This window comes from Phacochoerus africanus, chromosome 1 (assembly GCF_016906955.1).
Source record: "Phacochoerus africanus isolate WHEZ1 chromosome 1, ROS_Pafr_v1, whole genome shotgun sequence".
Classification (NCBI taxonomy): Eukaryota; Metazoa; Chordata; class Mammalia; order Artiodactyla; family Suidae; genus Phacochoerus; species Phacochoerus africanus.
In genome coordinates, this window is record NC_062544.1 from 145,286,132 (window position 1) to 145,312,554 (window position 26,423).

A 26,423-nucleotide genomic window follows, 5' to 3' on the forward strand; every position below is an offset into this window, starting at 1 on the left:
CTTTCTGGCCTAAAATGACATTCATACATAGCCCATTTACATACCAGTTTTGAAAAAGTAATGGAATGCCCAAACTGAAACATAAAGGAGGAATGAGAAGAAAGCAGTGTTTTCATACATGTATTTCAATCTGTGATGCTTGAGCACAGTGGCCTGAGAAACCCCAATAAAGCCATCAGAGGGTAACAAGTTTGGATTTAAGAGAAGGGAGAGGATTAGAAGCCATTTCAAACAAGACACAGGGGAACAACAACCATCAGAGATGAACACCAAGTAACAATAAGCATTGCATTAAGTTGTAATTGACAAGACCTTGTAGAACTAAGTTCTCCGTGACCGTTGGCAGCACGTGGAATGACGCTCCTCTGTGTGGATATTCCTGAGTGCTGGGGACACCTCGGCTTTCCTGGACTCTGTCCCCCCAATGCCAATAGCCTTGTTTCCAATTATTCTAACAACCCAAAACCCTCCTCTCCAGTTGTCCAATGCCCAGAGGCAGAAAAGAAGCATCCCCTTGAGGACCACGGAGGTAGTCACACCCAGGGACATCACGTTGACACCAGAGGTTGGAGGACTTGGCTCCTCAGACAAAAGGAGATGAGCTGGGGACCCTTTGTGTTACCCCTGCCACCACCAGGCTCTGCCCCCAGCAACCAAGATATACCCCAAACCAAGGCACAACTTGTGCCGCCCTCACCATCCCCACACACAGAGACCAGGGCATGGCTGGAGGCAGCCACACCAGGAGGTCTGCAGGTCTCAGGCATCTCAGAGCTTCTGGGATCCATCCCTTTGCTCCTAAGTTGAGTTCGTACACAGTGGTCCACCCAGCCCCCGAACCGCCCTTCCAAAGCCAACCGGGCATTCAATGTGCAGTGTCCCCCCTCCACTCACCCACTCCCCCTGCAACAGGTAGGAGTTCCGGCGTGTGCTTGGGTACACAGGACATCCAGGTCATGTTCTACTCAATGGGCAGGTTCTAAGGTAGCACATGTATCCAAAATAGTTTCTAAAATTTACCTGTCCACAGGCACCAGGTAAGAGATTGGTGTACAGATCCCCAGCTCATCCAACACAGCAGATTTTCTCTCTAGCCTGGGACTACCTATTTCTTCAATTATGGTGGGCATGAGGGGTGCTTACCCTGAGAGCCACCATGTTGTAAGGAAGCCCATACTGCATGGAGAGACCATGTATAAGTGCTCCACCTGAGAGCTGCCATCAACCACCAGATATCTGTGCAAACCAGTCTTCAGACAATGTTGGCCCCCCGCCCTTAAGCCACCCCTTCCTTCAAATTTTCCAGGCAAGGCCCCAGACATCATGGGGCAGAGATCAGCCATCCCACCATGGCTCCATCTAAATTCCTGAGCCACAGAATAAGGAGTAAAATTTTGTTTGTTTCTGCAAAGTGCACTATTTTGTGTGCACTATTTGAAGTGCACTATTTGGCAACCAATTCCTGTGTACCTTTCAGTCTCTCAAAATCACCCAGCTCCACAAAAGACCCACACTAGCAGAGACACACCAGAACTGAGACCGACCCAGGGAAAAACAAAATCAGCCCCACATTCAATCAGGGCTTTTGCTCAGAGGCCAGAGGCAAAGCCCCCACCCTTTAAGGGACGGTTCCTAAAGGACTGTGTGTAGTATGAATTCTCGTAGGTTAAACACATGACAGATTCCAGCAGAGGGGCTCCAGAAAGACTAGTCATTTGACAGAGGAGTTGAATTTTCTGGAAGGACACACTGGGGTTTGCATGTAATTGTCCAGAGCAGTCAACAGTGAGTCAATGCAGAAACCTCCTCAATCCTCGATGGCAAATGTGAGTGGCGGACGCTGGGGGCAGCTGTGCGATGTCAGAGTATGGTGCAGCCGCAGCAGTACCTCTCGGGGTAATCCACCACGTACACTCTGTGGTCAGTGCCGTAGATGTAGTAGACATAAGTCTTTCCTTGGTACCAATAACGAACTTCCGTGAGAGGGACCAGCTCGATGGTCTGGCGCTGAGCAAATAATCGACCGAGAAAAACCTTAGTGTTCTGATCAAGTCACTCGCCTGCTCAAGAATCTTCAGTGGCTCCCTACTACCTGTGGGCTGAAAGTCATGCTCTGGAGTTGGCCTTTTGGCTCCAGCCTGACTTCTAGATGCTTCTACTATGCTCCTTCACACACCCTAGCCCTGGCCCAAACTGACTTCTCATCTTTAACCATCATCTGATTCTAAGTTTCATGAGGTAGGGATGCAGACATCCCCAAGGGAGTTTCAGGAGGTCTGGAAAGCCAACGGCCAAACAGGACATCTTCCTCTCATGTTTTTAGGTGGGGAGGGGAGGGGGCGAGGCAGAGAAAGGTGGATGTAATGTCATTTGAAACATTTTTATAGTAAGACAACAATAGAGCTATTAGGGAGTGGATTATATAATTGGGATGAAATCTTAAGAGAAAACCTAGACACCAAAGAAATTCCAAAGTTTGGTGGGCTGCTTTCTCCAGGCTGTTTTCTCAGACCCTTCCCCCTCTGCCCCAGGATTTTGCATTGACCCTTCAGTGAGAAAAGACTTTAAAGTTTCCCCTCTGTTTACAAATGGGGAGACTGAGGGTCACGGAACTTCGAGTTCGGAAGATCATCCAGGTCAAGTTCCACCTCTGGCTGGACCTGCTTCAAGCTCAAATCTCCTCCCTCATGTCCACATCTACCTGAGAGCCTGGGGGGCACCCCACCCAGGGGTCCTAAATCCCTCATTCTCTGATCCCTTTTCTGAGCAGTTTCTCAGAACCTCTGGACAACTACCTGCATAACCCACATGATGAAGTTACTCCTCATCCAGCCACGCTTTCTCAGGACGTACTGCAGGCCAGGCTCTGTGCCAAAACCCCATGTTCCTCCACACAAGCTACTCCCCATCCCAGACTTAGATTTGGGGATCCCAACCCCAGAGGGAGGTGGTATGGGTGGCCCAGGCTCAGTCCCTCCTACTCGCAGGAAGTCCCCTCCTTGGGAAAAGAACCCAAGACTCCTCACAGGAAGTGACAGTCCAGAGGCCCTGGGAGGAGAGGGAAACAGGCCAGGGAGGGGACCTCAAGAAGCAGGCTCCTTTGGGTATAGACAGAGGGTGAATGACACTATAGCCAGAAGAGAGGACTCAGCGTCTGGGCATTCACTTCCCATGAAGCGGTCTGTGTGACCTCCCTCCCTCTTCCTCTCTCTGGGCCTCGGTTTCCTCATTTGTGAAAGGGGGATTAAAATTTCTCTATTGCAAACTTGTTAAGAAAACTGAACAAGATCATGAGACTGAGTTTTCTCCATGTGCTGGAAACTGACCTCCAAGCAATACTTTTGGAGATAAAAGAAGATCCCCTTGCCATGTTGGTACCAGAGACCCAAAATGGGAGCTAAGAAGTAAGAAGCAATGAGAGCCAACATGACTGCTTGGAAAGCCAGGGGCCGTGGGTCAGAACCACCCTTGTTTCCAGACTTTTCTACTAAGATCAGATAGCCCAGCAAAACCACTCCCGCGTGCCTCTATTTCTGCCTGAAGAGGTCTCAGATTGGAGACCACAGATTGGTCAGGACACCACCTGCCATCCAGCGGTTATCTCATCATCATCGGCCATCCATCTGCTTGTACGCCTTGGCCGTGGCCCTGGGATGGGCAGGTCCCAGGTCTGAGAGGGGAGGCCAGAGCACCACACAGTGACAGTCATCTCCTCACGTGGTTCTACTCACTAACTTCCCAAACCTGAACAAAATAGCAGCATGAATCTTTGTCTATAGATCCAGAGTCAAGGGACAACTTAGGAAAAATATTCACAGAAGTGGCCTCTTCTCCCATTACATTCCTTTTTAAAGGAAAATGCACGTCTGCCCCTGGTTCAACCCTCCCGGCTCTGGACTGGCTCACAGATGGCTTGTGTCACCCGAGATGGGGCTGTGTCCTCAAGGAAAGCCCAGGAGACCCAGGGTCTAGACAAAGGCTTGCCACTAAAACGCTGGGTGACCTCAGGCTGTCACTGCCCCTCCGCCTAATGAAGGATTCAAAAAGGACTCGAATGGTCAGCCTCAGCAGCAAAAAGGTCCAAGCAAACCACTTGTGCTAAAAGCACATCCTGATCCTCTTGTCAACTCCAGAGTGGACACCTCAATACTGGGGGCTCTTCACTTAATGCCCACCATCCTGTTCCAATGCAAGGGCCCTTACAGACCCATCTGGGGTCTTCTGTGTATGGGACTGAAGAGCAAACATCAACTCCAGGCGAATGGCCACTGAAGTGTGACTGACACTCAGGGAGCCACCGGCTATACCCCCCACTCCATGTGGCCTGTCCCTCTTTCTTCCCCAGCTCCCCCACCCCTTTACCTATCTCTCCTGGGAGCCCTTCCTTAACAAATGATTCACACACAGATCCCCATCTCAGAGCTGCTTCTGTGGAGCCCAACTCAAGGCAAGGTCCAATTGCACCCATTTTACAGATGAGGACATCAAGGCCTACAAACAGAAGAGAGGGGCCAGGAGCCATGACTATGGCCAGAGCTGGGAATCAGGTCCTCACCTGGGAAATGACTATCCCTGCATGTCTGCTGGATGACAAGGGCCCTGAATCCCACATGCAGCTGATGTCAACTGCAAGCCTACCCTGGCTTTCAGAGAGTGGCTTGAGTACCCTGAATGCAGGTGATAGTACCATTTCCATGGAGTTGGGAAATTGTTCTACTCCTGGGCTCTTCCACTAAGAAGCTGTGTGAGCTTGCCTAAATTAATCCCACTCTCTAGGCCTCCGCTGATTTAGTGGAAGAGTCATGAGGGTCAGCTAGACCAGGGATAGCCAACAAGGGCCACAGGCCAAAGCCGGCCCATCAGCCTGTACAGTGTTACTAGCATTATAAAAATGTTGTCCTCAATACCGGAAAGTTCGAAGGTTTCATCTAAAAATCTGGACTTCAGAAAGTCTGAAATCTCTGACCCTGTGCCATACAGAATTGAGGGGAGGCCTGATCTGCCTTCTGGATAAGCAGGCCTCCCACCCACAGCACCACCCACCCACCAAGCCTTTGAGTTTGCAGTGCCCCCATTCCATGCTCTCTGAAGTTCATTCCAGCTCCAAGATGGTCAATATGAATTTTAAATTAAACACATGCTTCTCTCTCTTGCAAAGAGGGGAGGTGTGCACAAAGGAGGTGAACGTTCACTGCCAAAGGAACAGAAGGAACGGGCATTGTGAGCCCTGGCTTCTGGCTTTTCGAGCATGAAAACACATGAGCTCATCCTTTCAAAACCAGGGTATCTTTTTTTCACAGGTGAGAAAATGAACTTGAAGGAGGAGTTCATAACTGGCCCAGGACCACTTCGGGATGTGGGAGAACCAGGATCTGCGCCCATTGTGGAAGGTTCAGACCAACACCACCCCTGACAGACCCCTCATGACAGACCCTCGCAGAGCACAGGTGCTGGATATTTCCTGGTCAAACCTTCATCTTCCACCTGCATTTCTTTCACCCCCATTCCCCCCCATCCTCCATATCTCTCTCTCTCTCTTTCTCACACACACACACACACACACACACACACACACCTGGGAACGCAAGGGGTACCACCCGCCATCTAATGCCCATTGATAAGGCTGCACATCAACCAGCGTGAGTCTTGGGAGGCAAGGAAAAGACAGGCCTGGGAGTAAGAAAGACCCCCGAGGGGCTAGACACTGGGCTCCAGTCCTGCCTAGGACTCTAGATCTACAACTTACCTTTCCCCTCTCTGAATACCAGAGAGTGAGAAACCAAAATCACTCTGAGCCACATTCCCATGCGAAACCCTACAAGTTTCCTGTCACTCTCAGGATAAAATCCAAACCTCTCACCGAGGCCCCAGAGTCTGGCCTGCCCAGCTCTCACCACACAGCCCCAGGTCTCCAGTACTCCCTGTGCTCCTCGGTCTGGGGCTCCTCCCCTCCACCCCCTCCCGCATCCTTCTGCCCTGCCACTTTCCTGAAGGAGCCTCCCAGCAGAGGCAACAGTGACCTTGGAGCCCCAGCAGCTGGGCAGCTCACCTCCCACCAGCCCCAGCCCCCTGGCTCACCTGCTGCAGGACGCGGGCTCGGGAGGCCAGTGCAGCGTTGTGCTCAGCGATGCCCCGCTGAGAGGCCAGAGAGATGTCCCTCAGGGGGAAGTCCACAATGGGGTACACCTGGGAGAGACGCAGACCCCTGCCCTGACCCGGAGGCCTCGAGGCTGATGCTGACCTACTGCCAGAGCACCAGCCCCGGGAGGGAGGGCCCAGGTCCTTGGGGAGAGAATGGCTGGAGCTTGTTAAACCTCTTCTGACCCTGTTAGAGCCTCGGGAACGCCAGCAATTAAAAAAAGGTGCTGTCAACAGCAAACTCCCCCACCCTTCCGGCCTTTGCTGCCACCTAACTAGGGATGGTGGTGGGCTTCTTAGAGGGGTGATGCCTAAGGTGAGCCTTTAGGAAGCCAAGGGAGGGATTGGGGCAAAGAAAGGAGCAACTATTATGAGAACTATTATGCAGCAGTGAAGAAGGGACTCCTGCCATTTTCAACAACATGGATGGAAGAGGGCATTATGTTAAGTGAACTAAGTCAGAAAAAGGCAAATACCCTATGAGCTCACTTACATGCGGAATTATTTAAAAAAAAAAAAAAAAAAAAACAGAAACTCCCAGATGCAGATAATTGATTGGTGGTTTCCAAAGATAGGGACTGAGGAGATGGGTGAAATGAGGAAGGGGTTCAACTTCCAGTTATTAGATAAATAAGTCTTGGGGATGTTATGTACCAAATAGTGAGTACAGTTGCTAATTCTGGATCCGATATTTGAAAATTGCTGAGTAGATCAAGAAGAAAAAAAAATCTTTAACTGTGTGGCAATGGATGTTAACTAGAGTTACTGTGGTGATCATTTCACAATTATACAAATGGCAAATGATGTACACCTGGAACTAATATGTTATATGTCAATCATATCTCAATTTTTAAAATTCATATTACAAAGTGAAAGAAGCCAACCTGAAACAGCTACATACTGTAAAAAGAGAAAAGAAAAGGAAAGAAAATGAAATGAAAAAGGAAGAAAAAATGACCCTCCCAAAGAAAACTGAAGGAGGATGTCCCATAAAGGCTGAATTCCCTGCCAAGGCTGACAACAGGGAGCAGCAAATCTTTTCTATAAAGGGCCAGATAGTAAATACTCATGCTTTGAAGGCCAAATAGGTCTCAACTACTAGACTCTGCCATTGCACCTCAAAAGCAGACGCAGACAATATGTAAACAAACAGGCTGTGTGCCAATAAAACTTTATTTATAAAAGCAAGCCAAGGGCCGGAGTTTGGTGACTCCTCGTGTACAATATCTGGCTGCTGGCAGCTCTCAGCTCTTAGCTCCTTGCCCTGCCCAGCTCCTTGCCCTCCAGAGCCCCTGCCCTCTGCTGCTCCTCAGGACCTCTGTTCCTCAACTGGATACCATTGCCCCCAGGGTCACACAACCCACTCCCCACTACACTGACCCCCACCCCCAGAAGAAACACCCCCACTTCCTGTCTCTCTACTTGCTTGTGTGTTTCTCAAAGACCCCAAGCACCAACTGACACAGGTGAAAATACTATTATTACCTTCCCCTCACTGACTGAGAGATCTCAGGGCAGGATTCTATTTTATTGCGTCCTCATGGCCTAGAATAATGCCTGGTGTAGGAGGAAGGTCTCAAGGTTCGTGCAAAGGAAGGAGGGGCAAAACAGGGAGGGAAAAGGAACAGAGGAAGAAGGGAGGATCGAATATGTAAAATTCAAGACAGAACTGGCCCCTCAGTGGCGGCGTCCTGCACAGCCTGTCTTTCCAAAGGAATGCAGTGCCTCCAAAACACCAGAAGACCCCACCTCCCTGGGGGCTGGGGGTTGGGGAGCACACCCAGCTCCCCTTGTGGCAAAGCCCTCCTTACCATGGTGTTTTCATCCTTAAAGAGGGTCTCTCCTCTGGCTTTAGCAAGCAGCTCCCCAGGGCAGTCCAGCTGGTGCTCAGATACAAACTCAAACAGGTTGTTCTTCCTGGAATTGAAAAGGATGAGGGACAGAGCCCGTGGGTCTGTTAAAAACATAGGTTATAGAGTTCCTGTCATGGCTCAGTGGTTAACAAACCCAACTAGCAACCATGAGGATGTGGGTTCAATCCCTGTCCTCACTCAGTGGGTTAAGGATCCGGTGTTGCCATGAGCTGTGGTGTAGGTTGCAGACATGGCTCAGATCCCCCATTGCTGTGACTGAGGAGTAGGCCAGCAGCAACAGCTCCAATTGGACCCCTAGCCTGGGAACCTCCATATGCTGCAGGTGCGACCCTAAAAAGACAAAAAGACAAAAAAAAAAAAAAAGAACGTAGGTTATGGAATCAGGTAGACCAAGGCTGGAGTGCTTGCCTGACTACCAGTGGGACCTTGGGAAAGTGCTTTAGCCTCTCTGGGCCTCAGCATCCTCACATGGAAAATGGGAAAGTAGTAAAGTACAGACAATTCTGTTACCTCCTGTCATCCTCACCTGTGATGCGCTTATTATCAAGGTGCCTGACAAACCCTAATGCACTGGAGCTTCCCTGACATGGGGATTTAGGGCCCTGAGACGCCTCTCTAGCAGGTCTCTGCACTGTGAAGCCCCCAATCGAGTGGGGCTTCTCTGTGAAAACCAATCCAGGTCACGTCCCCCAGCCACCCCCGCCAGGCCACGGTGTCAAGAGCTGCCACATACCACGCGATGACCAGCTGGATGAAGTGCAGCAGCTTCTTCTCCCCCTTGCAGGTGGCACAGGTCTTGTTGCCCCTCCCCGAGCATGTGCTGCATCTGAGAGGAGCACCATCAGTACCATTCAGTCATGGCATCCTGGTGGCCTCCGAGCCCCGCCCCCCCCGCATCCCTCCTCTGAGATGTGGGCTGTGATGGGCAGGGATTTCTTCCATGGCCCACCATCCAGACCTCCTGCTTCTCATAGCAGTGGCCTGATCTCCCATTGGAGACCACACTTTTCCTGCCCAGCCTACACGGTTCCTGAGCTTACCCCCACCCCTTCTGTGACCAGCTTGGGACCTCAGCCAGCCAATCAGCTTATTCCATCTCTCTGGTCACTGCAGCTGATACAAAGATTGACACATGACCCACATGAGTGCCCTGAGATCCACCCCAGAACTTTTGTTGAAACTATCAGGAAAGGGCCACTCTCTTTCACTGAGGTTACTAAGTTTGGAGCTACTGGCCCCTCTGCCACCACAGGAGACAGCCTGCCTGAGAATGAAGCTGACACAAAGGAAAGCGGAGTGAGGGATGGAGATAGATTGCTGGTGACATGGTTTAAGCACCTCGATCCAGCTGTACCTGAAGTCATCCTGGAAATATATTCCTAGACTTTTCCGTTACATGGGCCTAAACATTGATTTTTTTTGGCTAAAGCTAGCTTGAATTGGAGTTCTTTTACTTATAAATGAGAGAAACCTGAGTTTCCTTCCAAATCAAAAAACTTATTTACCCTCCACAGGTGGCAGGTGCACCCCAGCCTCACCATCTGACTTGTTAGAGATGGCCTGGGCCTTGATGAGCCAAAAGTATCATCAACTAACATAACTTTGAAAAGTCTCACTCCTCATGGTTTCCTGTTTCCTTTTAAAGATTTATAAATACATGAAAGGACATCATGTCCTAAAGGCAACGGCCCACTGTTTGCAAAGGCCTGTGAACAGGGATGGCACTGTGTTGATTTGGTCAATCAACCGACCTTCCTGGAAGACTCTGCAGTAGGTTATAAACAAGGGTTTGCCTAGGCCCAGAATTTTTGGATGATTAAGAATCTCACATTTGGTTGGTTTTCCATATTCACTTCCCCTCCACATGAGCAGGAAGACGTCTCCTTAACCCCCTGCCTCCCTTCCTGCCTATAGTGCCTCATCCCTGCCCCATGAGCTCCACCCCCACCTCAAGATACCAGACCTCCAGAAATTCTCACCTAAGTGATAGCATGTCCAATGCACAGAGCTCTGGGGATACAGGGGTGACAAGAAAGACAAGGTGCCCGCTTGTCTTACCAAGGGCAGGTGGTAAAAAGCAAGAGCGCCACTGGGGACACTCAGCTCTGTGCCAGGAGGCCCCACTCTTACCTCCGCCGGCCAGACCCTGAGCACATCTGACAACGCCGCCGGGCAGGCTTGGCTTTGCGCTTGGCCCCGCTACAGGATGGGCACCGCACCTGTGAACACATGCAGCCTCAGCCCCCAGCAGCCTCCCAGGGGAGCAGGCAAAGGGCATCCTGAGACCTGGTTCCATTCCGGCCTGTGACCTTCCCCGAGCCATTTCTGTACCTCTTCCCCCTGGCCCTCAGGCCCCTGGTCTGTAACTTCAGAGGGCTAGAGGCAGAATGCCTTTGGACCCCTCCAACTGTAGCTTTAAAGACCCTGCATCCTAACATCCCTGCTCCTCCTGAGACATCAGCCTTCCCTGCTCCTCTCTGACCCCTATGACTCCAGGAACCATCCCCAACCAAACAGCCATGGCTGGAAGGTGGGGGGAGGGGTGGGCTGGGGAGGAACTTGGTGTTGGAGAAGATTGGAGCTCATCTTGGAAAGGCCCCCAGAGATGGGCCAGGCTACACCCCCACAGTGGGCTCAGGAGGGCCCCCAAGACATTCCAGTAAAAGCCTGAGGAAGGAAAGAGCTGTTAAGCAGGTAGAGGGGCAGGCATGCAGCAGGCAGAAGGTGGGCACCAGAGGGCAGAAGGGCAGGTGGGCAGATAAAGGATAGAGGAGGCCCAGCTTAGAGCAGCAAGTGGTCAGTGTGTGTCCAAGACATTGGGCATAAATGGGAAGGAGGAAAGCAGAGAACAGTCAGGGGTGTGGCCTGACTGCTGGGACCACTAGTAGCCTAGAGATTTCTGAGAGAATGCTGATGCCATGAGGGCCTGGTTGGGTGCCAGGGAGCCACACTGGGCTGAAGAGTGGACTCTTTTCCCATCCTGGAATTTACATCTACCAGAACCTGAGAGTGTAACCTTATTTGAAAATCATCTTGGCAGATGTCATTAGTGAGAGTGAGGTCATACTGGGAAAGGATAGGCCCTACAGCTATGACTGGTGTCCCTGTCAGGAGGCTGTGAAGAGATGCACATGGAGAGAGGCCAGGAAACCATGGAGGCAGGCAGAGGCTGGGTGATGTGGCTATAAGCCAAGGACTACCAGCCACTGCCAGGCCAAGGGGAAGACAGATGGCTTCTCCCTCAGGGCCTCCAGGAGGAGTTACCCCTTCTGACACCTTCATTTTATTTATTTACTTACTTATTTATAATTTTTTTTTTTTTTTTTTGGCTGCACCCACAGCATATGGAAGTTTCTGGCCCAGGGATTGAATCTGAGCCACAGCTGCAGCAACACCAGATCCTTTAACCCACTGTTCCAGGCTAGGAATCAAACCCGCACCTCTGCAGCAACCCAAGCCACTCCAGTCAGATTCCCAGCCCACTGTGCCACAGAGGGAATTCTGACACCTTGATTTTAGTCTTCCAGCCTTCAGAACTCTGAGCAAATAAATTTGTTATTTTAAGCCACCCAGTTTGTGGTTATTTATTACAGAAGCCCAAGGAAACTAATCCAAGGCCTACATCTATGCTGTCCCTGGAAGGCCCCGGAACTTCACGTCTTGGCACTTGCCCTGTGGTCACTTGTTAGCCTGCTCCACAGACAGAGGGTCTCTGTGAGAAGGACCGTAGGTCTTAGTCCTTCTACAGCAAGCAAGTGCTTAAACACGGGTAAGTAGAGGAAGAGAAGAGAGAAGAATTAAAATCATAATGCATCAAAGTCAGTAGAGACTGCCTGATCCAACGTTCCCATTTTACAGGTAGGAAAGTGGAGGCCCAGAAAGGGAGGATGAGCAGTCTGAGGTCATCGTGTCCGGGAGCCCCAGGCCCCTAATCCAGCCCTACCTCCCTCCCCACATGGCCTCGCTCCCACATATCACTTACCAACAGCCACACATGACTCACCATGCCAGCCCCATGGCAGCCGCTGCACTTGTAGCGTCCTCGCCCATGGCATTTGTGGCATTCCTGAGGGTGAACACTCTCCTTCATCTGGTTTCCCAAGTACCAGCAGCTCCTGGTTTCACCACCCTTACACTCATCCCCACCCCGATGATGTCACCATCCCACACAGAAGTCTAGCAGTTCAGGCCAAGGTGGGAGGATGGCCATTCACTCTTGACTGGGATTCTCAAGGGCCTTGAATGCCAAGCCAAGGAGATCACGCTACCATCTCATCAGAACCCCAGCTCAGTCTGTCCTGGATGCTAAGATGGGAGACTGGGTCTCGAGCTCCCGCATCCTAACTCACACCCCCAGGCTAAACCACAAAAGCCAGCATCCTTTGCCCACTAGGAAGCTAAAGTGGTCTTTGGGGATAGAAGACATAAAAAATGGAGGGCATTTTTGTGAATGGCAGTGAGCTAGCTACCGGAATTCAATCACTGAATCAAAATCACTTTTCCACCCTGGAGAAAAGAAGGAAACACTTTCTTGATCTCTCAAAGCCCCCTTCATTTTATGATGCTATGAAAACTCATAGGGTAAAATTACATGCTTGAATCAAGTTCTAAAGTGAAAACAAGGCAGGTAATTAGATGAGAAGATAACATAAAACATCTCAGCTGTGTTTTTGTAACACATCAGGCTACTCCCACTGCCTGTCCTGATTATAATTCTATAAAATAGTATGGATGTCAACTTCTGCTCCCCTAATGACTTTCATGCACAAAAAAAAAAAAAAATCCCAACAATGCCTTAAATTTATTTTACATCCATTTCATTCAGCTATTTATCTACAGGCCAAAAAAATAAAAAAGGTAAAAACACTCAGATGGTCTAAAAATGCAAATGCTTACTATTTAAATCTTGTGATAATTGTGTACCATCCTGTTGCTGTGTGAATACACCGTAATTTGCAAGGAATTTTGTATGGGACTACATTCCATACACTGGGTTTCTTAAGAATTCTGCCTATTTGTTGACCAAGGAATAACCCACCAGCCTGGCTTCTGGGTTTCTTTTTTAAAAGGATGGAGTTTGAAGCAAACCAGTGGGGCCCAGACAGTTGGCTCAGAGAAAAGGGCAAAGACTCCAGTCAGCTCATTACCTTGACCAGCGATGAGTGAGGAACTTGGAACTTCCTGGTATCTTCCTGAAACATTGGGGGGACCTGGACCTTGATGTCCCAAAGCCTGGGGGAAGTCCCTCTTTGTGGCCCATCCACAGAGTGGTCTGACAGAGAAAGGGGTTGTTGGAAGATCAGCAAACGGCTGCGAGGACCAGCTTTCTTTGATTCGCCAAATGGTACAGAGGTTTCATCCGGTGCCAGGCATTAGGCTAGACCCTGGGGCTAAGGGACAGGGAGGCCAATGTCCCCTTAGGGTCTGTGGTTAAGCACCCATGTATTGAAGTCAAGCAGACCTGACTGACTCCTGGTTTGGGTACTTCCTAGCTGCAAAATTCAGACAAGTTCCTCCATCCTCTGCCTTTCAATTCTCTCTTTTCTAAAATGGGGATAAATGGTGACATCTACTACATAGGATGGTAGTAAAATTTCACAGCAGAAGGCACACCAATGCTTAGCTGAGGGCTGGCACATGCCGAGGACCCATAAACAAAGACTGTCATCACTATGGTCACCACCTGCACCACTGCGCTTCTTTCTCCTATTCCTCCTCCATTCAAGGAGATGCATTACACAATATGATGGAATATGATAATAGTAAGTGCTCTGGACAAGAGGTGCAAAAGGGGCTCTGAAAACTCAGAAGACTGACTTATTCTTCTGGGAAAGGGGCAGCAGGAGAAGAAATCTTTAAAGGCTTCATCAAAGAGGGGATGCATGAACAGAGTCTCAAAGGATGAACCAGAGTGGTGAGCAGGGAGAAGAGGTGGGGCATGGGGCTTCCCAGGCAGAGACCTTTCAGCCTCTAGGGGGGTTAGCAGAAGTCAGGGTGGCACAGCAAATGGGGTGGGGATCTAGAGACCCAAGAAGGTGCTGGGGCTGGCCTGGGAGGCAGGCAGGCACCCGAGCACCCTCTCTGTCTTAGCCGTCTGACCTGGCGTGGCAGCACCAGTCTGTGGCCAAAGGCAAACACTAGACTTTTTCAGGCCCTCCTGCAAACCACTTCCTGGACAGGAAATGGTTTGATCAGCCCTGGAAAGTCTCCAAGAGGAAATCCCCCCACCCCCCAATCTCTTACAGGGGATGGGAAACCGAGGCTCCGAGTAGAGAAGCACCTTACTCAGGGTGAGTGGCTGAGACAAGTCCCAAAGTTCTCCCCCAGCCCCTGCCATATTTGCCCCCAATTAAAGCAATTGCAGACAACTCACTTACTAGTAAAGGGCTGAAACGTCCACTCACTTATCCTGGATTCGCTGAAGGTCTCTAGTCGATACTACAGAAGAAAAACAGCGTGTACCCGCTCATGCCCTTAGGAAGGCAGAGCTTTCGGCCAAATGATGAAACTTCCAGACCCCAGGCTCAGCGTAGAGAACAAAGGCTCCCACGCGGCGCCCAGTGACCAAGGCTGCTCAGAACAGGCTGGGAGAGTGACTTCTGTCACAGATGATCAGGGACATCTGCAGGGGTCAGTCAGCCCCAGGAAATCTCCTGTGACTGTGACCAGCACACATCTGGGTGACTTTAGTTCCCCATTTCTTTATACACAAAAATGGTCTACAAGGCAAGTTTTGAAGCAAAAATTGTCTTTTGACAGATGGAGGCAGCTGGAATCAGCCACTCCAAGTGCCCCCTTTGGAGGAATTTATCTGATATCAAGACACTCACTCTGAAGTTCCCATCATGGCTCAGTGGTTAACAAACCTGACCAGTATCCATGAGGATGCAGGTTCGATCTCTGGCCTTGCTCAGTGGGTTAAAGATCCGGTGTTGCCGTGAGCTATGGTGTAGGTCGCAGACACGGCTTGGATCCTGAGTTGCTATGGCTGTGGTGTAAGTCAGCAGCTACAGCTCTGATTCACCCCCTAGCCTGGGAACCCCCATATGCTTCAGGAGCAGCCCTAAAAAGACAAAAAGACAAAAAAAAAAAAGACACTCCGTCTTAATCCTCATCCACAGAATCACAAAACAGGAAGGGACTTTGGCCTGGCTCCTTTTCCACTTGAGGAAAGGACTGCTCAGAGATGTCAATTGACTTGTCCAAGGTCACACAGCTATGCAGAGACCTTGTACCCCAGATCCCTGCTCTGACCACTTCCTGCGAGACTGGTTTCTGTGTGATTGCGTGCCTTCCAGCCACCAGTGACACTACAGAATATGAACTTAAACCTGTCCCTATCAAGGCAGAAGGTGACAATGGTGTAGTCTCCGTACCAGACACAAACCCTCCCTGGAGCCTCAGGCCTGAGAGTGGTGGATAAATGATCCTTAGCAAAGATGAAACTTGGGGGAGGTGGAGGGAGCTGGGATCAGGGGAGGAGATAGTCCTTTCCCACCCACCCCTTTGGGAAACAGATTAGTTGTGTCTTTAAAAACAGCGCTTTGGAGTTTCTGTCATGGCTCAGTGGGTTAAGCACCCCGCTAGTATCCATGAGGATGCAGGTTTGATCCCTGGCTTCACTCAGTGGGTTAAGGATCTAGCACTGCCATGAGCTGTGGTGTAGGTTGCAGACCTGGCTCGGATCTCGCATTGCTGTGGCTGTGATGTAGGCTGGCAGCTGCAGCTCCGATTCGACCCCTAGCCTGGGAACTTCCATATGCTGGCAGGTGCGGCCCTAAAAAGACAGGGGAAAATAAAGAGGCAAAAAATAAATAAAAATAAAAACAGGGCTTTGGTACCAGCACCCCTAAGTTTGAATCCCAGTTTGGTCACTCCTAGCTGCATGTCTGGGGGGCAAGTAACTCCAACTCTCTAAATGTCCAATTCCTCCTCTTAACTGGTGACAGCAATACCCACTGTGTAGAGCAGCTGACAAGATTTGATGAGACATATATGTAATGTGCTTTTTGTGATGCCTTATGCAGTCAAGCTGTTCGGTGTGATTGATAAAAATCATTCTTCGTATCATTATCACTATAGACCCCAGAAGTGGCAGAAGGGACTGCAACGTCACTGCCATTCTCACGCACTGCCCCCCTCAAGGCTCCTTTCTCCTGCCCCCACCAGCCACCCACCCCCCAGGCCTCTCACCCTGCAGAGGGCCTGCTGCTTCAGCTCCCTGATGACGAGGTCGCCAGCGGCCGCACTACCATAACAGCACTTGGAGTTCACGAAGCTGAGGAGGGCTTCCCGGGCCACCTCCTCTGTCACCACAGGGACTCTGTTGGGGACCAAGCAGAGGGACGATGGGTGCAGGTAGAGCCTGCAGGCTCACCCAGGCCAGCCAGCCCCTCACTGTGCAAATGGAAACTGAGACGGGAAGACAGGAGCGCCCTGGCTCTGGGTGTCCAACTGGGGAGGGTGCTTCTGGCATCAGGAACTGTGAGCAGATGCCCAGGGGCCCAGGTGGGAAAGTGGCAGGTCCTTTGAGAGGACAACAAAACCACTTTGGTTGAAGTGTGGAGCTAGGGAGACAGGTTGATAGAATCTTAGAACTCAAAACAAAAACAAAAAACAAACAAACAAAAAAGCAATTTAACAGATATGAAAAACTGGGGTCCAGAAAAGATGTGACACAGCTAAAAGGAGGCATTGTTAGGCTAGATAAGGTGCCTGCCCTTGGGGACCTCAGCCAGAGGAGCTGTGACTAATGGTCATGGAAAGACCCCAGCTGAGAAGCTTCTGACAGCTGTGCCCAGAGAGACTCCCTGTGATCCTGCAGGATGGGAGCTGCAGTAGGTGGGAAGGCAGATTCTAAGTGACCATTCCTCGGCCTTGTCTCTGGATGACTCCCCTCCTTTTAGAAGATTCTCCTGAGTCCCGGCTGCCATGCCCCTCGGCAAAGCCCTCCCATCCTGACTCCTTCAGTAAGCAGGGGCCCTTCCTCCCTCCTCTGCACCGCATCTTCATATTTTTCTCCATGGCAGCCCACCTCCAATGTAAGCCCCGCCCCATGCACGCTGTGTCCCCAGCAACGCCATCCTGATGGCCTGCCTGTCTGAGGGCAGGTGGAGGTGCACAGCAGATGAAGGGTGTTGGGGGGCAGAGGGGCCAGGATGACTCCACACAGGAAGCAGAGTCTGAAGACACACCCAGTGGGCCAGGGAGAAGGGAGGTAGACCAGGCAGCAGCAGGGCCAGAAGCACCTGGAGGACACTGTGGAAGGCAGGACACGGCCACCCCGCCCAGAGGCAGGAGCTGGAACAGACATGGCTCCACCTCAAAGCTGTATGGGCAGCAGGAGCTCTGCCCTGAGTCCTCCAAGCAGGGAGGTGAGTCAGGAAGCAGAGCTGGGGATCAGCAGACCTTCAGTAAAGGGCTAGATGGTAAGTATTTTAGGCTCTGTGGACCACACGGCCTCCGCATCACCACTCAGCTCCACTGTCATAGGGAAAAAGCAGCCACTGTCAGTAAGGAAATAAATATGTGTGACCATGTGCTGATAAAACTTGATAGACAGAAACAGGCGGTGGACTGGATCTGGCCCAGGGGCCATAGTTTGCAACCCCTGATCTAGACTAGGCTTTCAACCCCCCCACCCCCCAATAGCCAGACAGCCTGCAGAGCCTGGTAAAATACACATACTCCTGGCTCCATCCCTGGAAAATCTGATCCAGTGGGTGTGGTCCCAATGCACCATCAGGGTTGAGATCCAAGGCCCCTGAGATCCCTGACAGGGACTCCCAGGGGGACAGTGGTAACATGGGGATCACCATGTGTGAGCCCGTGTGATAGCTCCTGAGGGTTTCCAGAGCTCACCTGTGTTCCAGGAACCAGGACCAGCACCGTTGATCCTGAGGTCTCCCCGGAGCCTCCAAAGGGGGGAAGAATATCTGGTGTCCTGGAGGAGAGGCAGGAGTCAGGGGCTCCACAGTCTGGCTCAAAGGCTCAGGTATGTGTGGGGTGAAAAAAGGAAAGATGGGCTGAATGTGAGAAAGAACAGATGAAGAAGAAGAATGGCAGTTCTAAGATCAGCATTATCCTGGTCTTAAATGGAGATGGACATGGTCATAGAAGGGCCGTGGACATGGCCTATGCCCTCTGTCCTCCTATTCCCTCCCAACAGTGACAAAGGGCTTCTCAGGGCCCCCAGGGGAGAGGGAGCTCTCCCAGCCTGGCCTATTCCAGAGACACCCCCATTACAGCATAAGCCCCAGGAAGAGACCTCGGGACTCAAGACCCCACCAACGACAGACTTACTGTCCCCTTGAAGAAACCAGTCACAGCTGGGCAGCCTCTCCAGGAGTTCAGCCGGGGGTGCCAGAGGACTCTCAGCCTCAAAGCTGAGGTCCACCACACCTGCGGAAGAGCAGGGGATGCTGAGCCCAGGGTTGGGGGGATGTGGGGAGCAATGCTGACAAGTGAGGGCTGTGCATCTTAAAGAAGCCATGATTTGGTGGGTCTCTGGCCCCATGGGGACACCCAACACAGGGTAGGCAGTGATGGGGGGTTGGGGTATGACAGCAGCAGCAGAAATAACAATGATGAGAAAAACCTTAAGAAGAGCAGCTCCTATTTGCTGGGCACCTACTGTGTGCCAGTCACCAGGACAAATGATTTATAAACAGCATCATATTCCACAGCCTCGGGAGATAGGTATCAAATGGCAGGTGGGCACACTTCTTTGATGCTTCTCTCATTGACAGTCAGGTCTGTTTCCTCCCCCTAAACCTGGACAGGCTTGTGACTGCTTCACCAGGGGAATATAGGGATCAACGAAGAGATTGTAGCTCCTACTTCTGGACTCCTGAAGCCCCTCAGCTTCATGACTGAGCTGCCAGGTAAGAAATCAGACTGTCCTACTGGGGAGGCCATGTGGAGATGCCCTGAGACTTCTCAGAGAGAAGTAGAATGCAGCCTTCCAGCCACCCTGCCAAGCCATCAGGCATATGAGCAGAGCCATCATGGATCCTCCAGTCCAGAGCAATTGCCTGCTGAATAAAATGAGCCACCCTTTTATGGACTGCATGTCTGTACCCAGCCCCCAACGGAGTGATATTAGGAGCTGGGACCTTTGGAAGGGGGTTAGGTTTAAATGAGGTATTGATGATGGAGCTTCATGAAGATCAATGTCCTTAGAAGAAGAGAGACTAAGGGTTTCTCCCTCTCTCTCCTTTGTGAGTACTCCGTGAGAAGGCAGCTGTCCACAAACCAGAAGTAGACCCTTTCAGACCTTGGACTTCCCAGCCTCCAAAATAGTGAGAAAAAAAAATGTTTGTTTTTTGGAGTGCCCCTTCGTGGCTCAGTCAGTTAAGAACTCACCTAGAATCCATGAGGATGCGTGTTTGATCTATGGCCTTGCTCTGTGAGTTATGGATACAGCCTTGCCATGAGCTACAGTGTAGGTTTTGGATGCAGCTTGGATCTGGCATTGCTCTGACTGAGGTTTAAGGCTGGCAGCTATAGCTCTGATTTGATCCCTAGCCTGGAAACTTCCATATGTCACAGGTGCAGCCTTAAAAAACAAAAAACAAACAAACAAAAAAAAGTTTTGTTGTTTAATCCACCCAGTCTATGGGGTTTTTTGTTTGTTTGTTTGTTTGTTTTTGCTTATTAGGCCCACAGAATATGGAGGTTCTCAGGCTAGGGGTCTAATTGGATCTACAGCTGCCAGCCACAGCCAAGCCAGATCCAAGCCACATCTGCAACCCATACCACAGCTTACAGCAATGCCGGATCCTTAACCCACTGAGTGAGGCCAGGGATCAAAACTGCAACCTCATGGTTCCTAGTCATGGATTCATTTCCACTGTACCATGACGGGAACTCCAGTATATGGTATTTTTATTACAGCTTATATCAGCTCAAACCAATATAGACCCTAATCAGTCACACATGGAGCAGAAGAATCACCCAGCTGAGCCCCATCCAAGTTCTTGACCCAGAATACCATGAAATCTGATAAGATGGTTGTTGTGTTGTTTTAAGGCACTGATGTGTGGGCAGTTGGCCATGCAACTTCCTCTACTGGGCATCTTTACCCTGAGACTCTACACAGAGCCAACCAAGACTTTCTGGGAGCCCCACCAGCCTAAGGCTCCTCCTGCATCCTTTTTCTTCTCACAGGTATCTGACTTGAACTGTGGTCTAAGAATGGTCCCTGCCTATACCTGCTCCCTCTCCCCCTGTCCCTGCACAGGTCTCCTCTGGATGTCTCAAGCCATCTTGGTGTCTGGATCTTGGATGACCCAAACTGACACACCACCAGCACATTCTACCAATGAGGAGACTGAGGCTCAGAGAGGTTATGACGGGCCCAAGATCACACAGTTAGTGAGTGATGGAGTTGGAAGAAACCCTGGTTCTTCTGTCTCCAAAGCTGCTGCTCTTTCCAAGTACTTTTTATGAGGCAAAGCCTTTGCAAGAAGTACTCACTATATAACTATTTTTTAAAATCTCATCTTAATCTTCCAGGCTGTGACATAGGTACATATGGCTCTGAGACTCCAAGGAGGAAAGCATAATAAGACCTGGCCCCTGGAAATGCAGGACAACTCATAAAGCATCTCCCATACCTGTTGCCTCACCCCACCCTCCCCCCTGGAGGTGTGAAAGGCAGGACTCGACATGAGGCATCTGAGGCTCAGAGAGTTTACTGAAGTATTCCTAGGGTGCACAGCATTGGAGTTAGAGCAGGACAGAGGCTCCTTTCTCCAGTTCCAGTCTAGTGTGCCACCCATTAAAGCTGTTCCCCAAAGCCCCCAGGCTGGTGAACAAGGATCCCTCAACTCTGTCTTTCTAATGGCCAACTGATCACAGGAAGTTGACTTCAAAGGGTAAACTGACAAAGAGTGGAAGGGGATTCTCTCTTCAGTAACTCTCTGAAGCCCATTCAGGTCATGCTTCCAGCTGACCCACCTCATCTCCTAGATCCTTCTCTTTTCTGCAGCTCTTTAAAACCTATAGCACTTTATCACTACAAAAATTAAAACAATATTTCCTGTCCTTAAGAGTTTAATAAAAAACAGAGGCCAGAAGAATAAGCAGATTGTGGTCAAAACTGGAACAGTCTAGGTTACCTGGAAGTAGAGACAGATGTCAGGTGGTGAGGAAGCCTGAACGCCTGAACTCTTGGCCAAGATCAGTGAAGGAAGGCGTGGCATTAAAAAAACAAACAATGCTGCTCTACCAGCCCCTCCATCCCCCAGCTGCAGATGTACTTGTCCTCTGACACTAAGAAATACCTATCATCTCCAAACTTCTTCCTCCTTGCAGGAAACTTCCAAAGGAAGCTGAAATAGAAGAGTGTTTGTAGAGAGTGCCTTTCTCGGCAGGCAAACTTATCTTCATAAGTAAATGATTCTGCCAAGAAGTAGGTGAGAGCCCTGGGGCAGATGTGGGTGTGATGTAAAGTGGCATCATCCCAAAACTTCAAACCCTTGTCCATGTGTCCTAAAGCCTCTAAGATGAGAAGTCACCTGGAATTAGTCTTCAAATCCTGGCTCTCAATATTGTTTCACTTCTTGAGTCTATCAGCATTCTAAGCTATTCTCCACCGGGGGCCCAGGGATCAGTAAACATTCTCTACAAATAGCCAGGTGGTAAATATTTCAGACTCTTGGGACGGTATAGTCTACCTCAGTTACTCACCTTGGCCATTGTGCCCTGAAAGCAACTGCGAACAATAGACAACTAAGTGTGGCTTTGTTCCAGCTGAACTTTACAAAACAGACAGCAGGTTAGCTTTGGCCCATGAACTGTATTTGGCCCACCCTGACCTGATGCTCATCTGTGTGGGGGGCTTTGAGGAGGATCAGGAAGGGGGAGGCTGGAATTTGAACCTTTCTGGGGCTGAGGTCCATGCATATCCGTGCAGTTTCTATGAGCCCAGTTAACAAAAATCAAGATGAGGGTCAAGGTTGGACTCTAGCTGGGGATGATGAGCATCAGTATCCCTGGGCACAGTGATTAGGAAGCCGGGCTCTGACAGGCTGGTGTCTGAGCCAGTTAACAGGCGACACTGTGCCAGGCCTCATCCTCCTAGCACTTGACTCCCCTGGCTGTGAAAGAGAACAGGTGACATTAGTACTCATCTAACCAGACGAGTTGTACACAGCTCTCAGCCCCAAACTGGGCATGTAATATTCAGCCATTGTTTTGGACCTGAGGAGGGAGGGTCTTCCTTTGTGTTCCTTTAAGCCAGGGGACAAGAGTGAAATGTCAAGCACGGAAAGAAAGGCAGGCCTGTCACAGCCCCTCCCCAGGGAGGGCCCCCACCCACCCAGAAGCCTTGGATCTGCTGAGGCATCAATACCCTCTTGGCACAGAAGACAAGGAAATGCCACGTGGCTGCTCTGTCCTGCCGGAAACCAAACAAAAGGGGCAGGAAGCAGGGAAGAATGAGAGGTGGGAAACTCAGAGCTCCATCCATCAACCAGGAGCCACCTTGACCTCTGGCCATTTGTCAGAGCTAAATTAATATCCCCATTATGTTGTGGACAAAAATAAAGACCTCCAAGCTAAAGCACAGGAGGCTGCGTCATTTCCTGGGCAGATCGCATGGGGCACAACAGGAATGCCGACGTCACAGGACATTGTGTGGCGCCCAGCTTGGGGGCCGCCAGCCACATCACCATTTCCACGGCGTTGGGCTGAGTTCCAGGGCACCCGGCCAGCTGGACCACTGCTCCCTCACACATGCCATGCCCGGGCCAGGGATGGTTCTTGCACTCTTTTGCACCTCATGACAACCACTGTTTTCCCCATTTCGTAGAACAAGATGAGGCTCAAAGATGTGATTTAGGATGAGTTCGCACAGTCACAGCAGCAACAGAAACAGTACTTAGAACTTAGATCCTGGCTGCAAGCCCCACAGCCTTTCCACCTGGGTGAATACTCCCCTGCTCCATGCACACATATCACATGGTTACCAGAAGAGCTTGGCAAAGTGCTCCCCAGGTGGTGTTTCTGCTCACCAGGCACCAGCTATTTTTCTTTTGTATAGGAAGGAATTTTTCTTGTGGAGAAAGATGTCATTAATGGTAACTCCCTTAACTTTCTCTATTTAAAAAGCCAGGTCCTTTAATTTTGGAGGATTAAAGGACCCCGCATCTTCTGCCCCTGATTCCAGGTTAATCATTGTCAAAGCACTGAAATCATGTCGCAACTCTGCTCAGATGGCTCTCCACGGTCCGTGTGCTTTCCTTTGTTTTTTACACTTTTATTTATTCATTTATTAGCCACACCTGCAGCATGAGGAAGTTCCTGGGCCAGGAATCCAACTGGAACCCCAGTAGTGACAACACCAGATCCTTAACCACTAGACCATCAAGGAACTCCCTTTCCTTCATTTTATATCTTCCCTTTTCCAAGAAGTGTGAGAGCCCCTTTTGGACAGGGACCCCAACCCCCTGCCAACCCTTGCATACAGTTGGTGCACATAAATGCCTCTGGTTTGAACTGCATTTAAGAGGGTCCAAGAGAGGTTCAAGTAGTCAAATTCACACAGACAGAAAGTAGAATGATGGCTGCCAGGGCCAATGGGGCAGAGGGCTGAGGATCAAGTGTCTAATGGGTGCAGTTTCAGTTGTGTGAGAAAAGATTCTAGAGATGTATGGTGGCAAGGGGTAAGGGTTGCACAACAATGTGAATATAGTGTACACTTAAAAATGGTTAAGATGGTAAATGTTATGTGTACTTTACCACAATTTAAAATAATTCTTAAAAGAAAGGTGATTCAGACAATCCTAAGATTAAAAAGAAGAAGGAAAAAAAATACTGTTTTGCCAAGAACAACCAAATAATTGGCCATGCTATTTAATGGACTTCTTAGCAAGACCAGAAAGCCTGACCAGGTCACCCCCAATCTCACACATCTCAGTGGCTCACTAGTGCCCATAGCTAACATCCAAGCTTCTGAACCTGGCAGATATGGCCCTATGTTACCCATGCGACAGGAAGAAAAGATTCTCATCTGCCCACCTGATGGGACAAAAGCCTTGTTATGTGGTCCAGAGTGAGAAAAGGAAAGACAGCAAACGGGGGTGGGGCTGGGAAGGGGGTGGTAAAGAACAGCAGAAACAGAATGGGAGGGAGAGGCAAGCCTGCTTAAGGCTTGAGAGAGAAATGTGGGAGCTTTGGGGTAAGTGCCATCGAGAAAACATCTAGGGGAGCAAACAGAAAGTGCACGGTGTGAGTGAGAGCACCAGGGAGTCAAATGGCAAAGTTTCCTCCACCCGTGTCAGCCTTCTCTGTGCTCCACCAGACAATGCAGTAAATGAATGTACCACTGGTTTTCAGCTAGTTGGGATGTGGAACTCATGCTCTGTAGAAAAAGCCCTCATGCCAAGACAGGACCACACTCAGCTGGGCTTTCTGAGGGCTGCCTCTCCTTTGAAGAGGCAACTTGCCATGTCATGACCTTGATGTTTGCACTTAGCGCCCCCCTGCCCCCCGCCCACACACACACACACACACACACCCTCTCCATCACTACTCTGGCTATTCCTACCCACAACACCAGCCGTTGCCCAGTTCAACCTGACTCAGCCATGACCTCAGCTCCTGCGAAGCCGGCCGGGTGTGGTTCCCTTATCCGTGACCACTCCCCATCCTTGCTTTTCTCAAAAGGCTCTGCAAGAATAATGTGCAAAAAGCCACATGGGGTCGGACTCCCCCATGAGACTTTGAACACTTTAAAGGTAGGTTGACAGACCCACCCTGGTCCCCTGTCAGGAGCTTCCTTACTGGGGCATCTTGGGGGAAATCACTTTATTTGTTAGGGCCTTGATCTCATTTCCCTACAGCAGGGCTTTATAGGTCTGCTCATTGGGAGAGACAACTGGGACAACAGACAAGAGCAGTCACTGCAAACAGATACAACAGAGTCCTTGGGACCATCCCTAAGCTATAACATGACTTCAAAGTAACCAAGTTTGGTAACTCTGAAAACGAACTAGTGCCACAGACCTCTCTAGGATTTGAATGAAAGTTTTGGACACTCCACCCCTTGACACACACACAAAGCACATTCACACAACATCTTGCCCTCACCTTCATGGTCTTTAAAGTAAAAACTCCCAATTTATCTCCCTTTACAGATAGGGAAATTGAGGCTCAGAAAGGTTAAGTGACTTGTCCAAGATCACACAGCCAATTTGCAGCAGAGCTAAGACATGAACCCTAGCCTCCCAATTACAAATCTGATGCTCCATTGTGTTGCCCATTCCAAATTCAGGATAAAAATTTCCTATTTTAAAACATAGCACATCTCTTCCTAAAATACCACTTCCTGGAATTCTGAACGGGATCAGTGGCATATCTGGAGCCCTGGGACGCAGGTTCCAGCCTAACACACTGAGTTAAGGATCCATAGGTCGAAACTGCAGTTCAGATCTCATCCCTGGTGCGGGAATTCCATTTGCTGAAGGACAGCCAAAAAAAGGAAAAAAAACAAACAAAAAAAAACACTTCCTTCTTCATCTCTTTAAGTAGTTCTTAGTTTCCATTATATTTCTGTCCCACCAATGATAAGATGGGGTTGCCAGGGCTATGTTTCATGTGAGGAAATGAACAAGCCGGCTTTTTGCTAGAGGAAGATCATGCCTAAAGACATTTTACTGACATTTCTTTAAAATTAACCTCATTTGGAGTTCCCGTCGTGGCGCAGTGGTTAACGAATCCGATTAGGAACCATGAGGTTGCGGGTTCAGTCCCTGCCCTTGCTCAGTGGGTTGACGATCCGGTGTTGCCATGAGCTGTGGTGTAGGTTGCAGACGCGGCTCGGATCCCGCGTTGCTGTGGCTCTGGTGTAGGCTGGTGGCTACAGCTCCGATTTGACCCCTAGCCTGGGAACCTCCATATGCCTCGGGAGCGGCCCAAAGAAATAGCAAAAAGACAAAAAAATAAAAAATAAAATTAACCTCATTTAAGAACTAATGCAATTGTGACAAATGAAAATCTTCATATTCAGGCTCACATGCAGCTCTGGGTAGGGGGAAGGGGGACGACTATCAACCAGAGAAAGGAAGGAAAAAGAATCTAAGATTTGGACCTGCTTCTCCATTGCCCAGAGGCACCTAATATAAGAAGAGCCAGCAGGATGCAAATGGGCTTTTAAGGTGGAAGGAAGGGAAGATAGGAAAGGATGCTCTCAGCAAACAGACAACCAAGGACAGCGGGAAGGTGTTGGCTCAGCACCCCACAGAGGCGGGCACCCCTCGCCCTGACCGCCTCTACTTACTGTCCTCGTCACTAAGATCCCTGTCCATGGTCCAGACGTGCAGCCAAGGAAATGTCTGCCTGTGCAGTGGACTCAGGCTGCTGGGATCAGAGGGACTACCCTCGGCCCCTCCCAGAACAGCGGGCCCA

At 50.1% G+C, this 26,423-nt stretch overlaps 1 protein-coding gene across 1 annotated transcript; it reads right to left on the reverse strand.

The window, feature by feature from the left end:
- On the reverse strand, window positions 1-26,355 carry SSUH2 (ssu-2 homolog). The gene is made up of 12 exons (XM_047779684.1): window positions 26,296-26,355; window positions 18,315-18,413; window positions 17,874-17,955; window positions 16,206-16,335; window positions 14,390-14,450; window positions 13,160-13,284; window positions 12,016-12,078; window positions 10,143-10,231; window positions 8,746-8,838; window positions 7,950-8,055; window positions 6,079-6,186; window positions 1-2,007 (listed from the first exon to the last, which is right to left on the reverse strand). Exons 1-12 carry the CDS (start codon window positions 26,321-26,323, stop codon window positions 1,861-1,863), a joined length of 1,131 nt encoding a protein of 376 aa, XP_047635640.1. The 5' UTR covers window positions 26,324-26,355; the 3' UTR covers window positions 1-1,860.
- Between the last annotated feature and the right edge of the window lie 68 nt (window positions 26,356-26,423).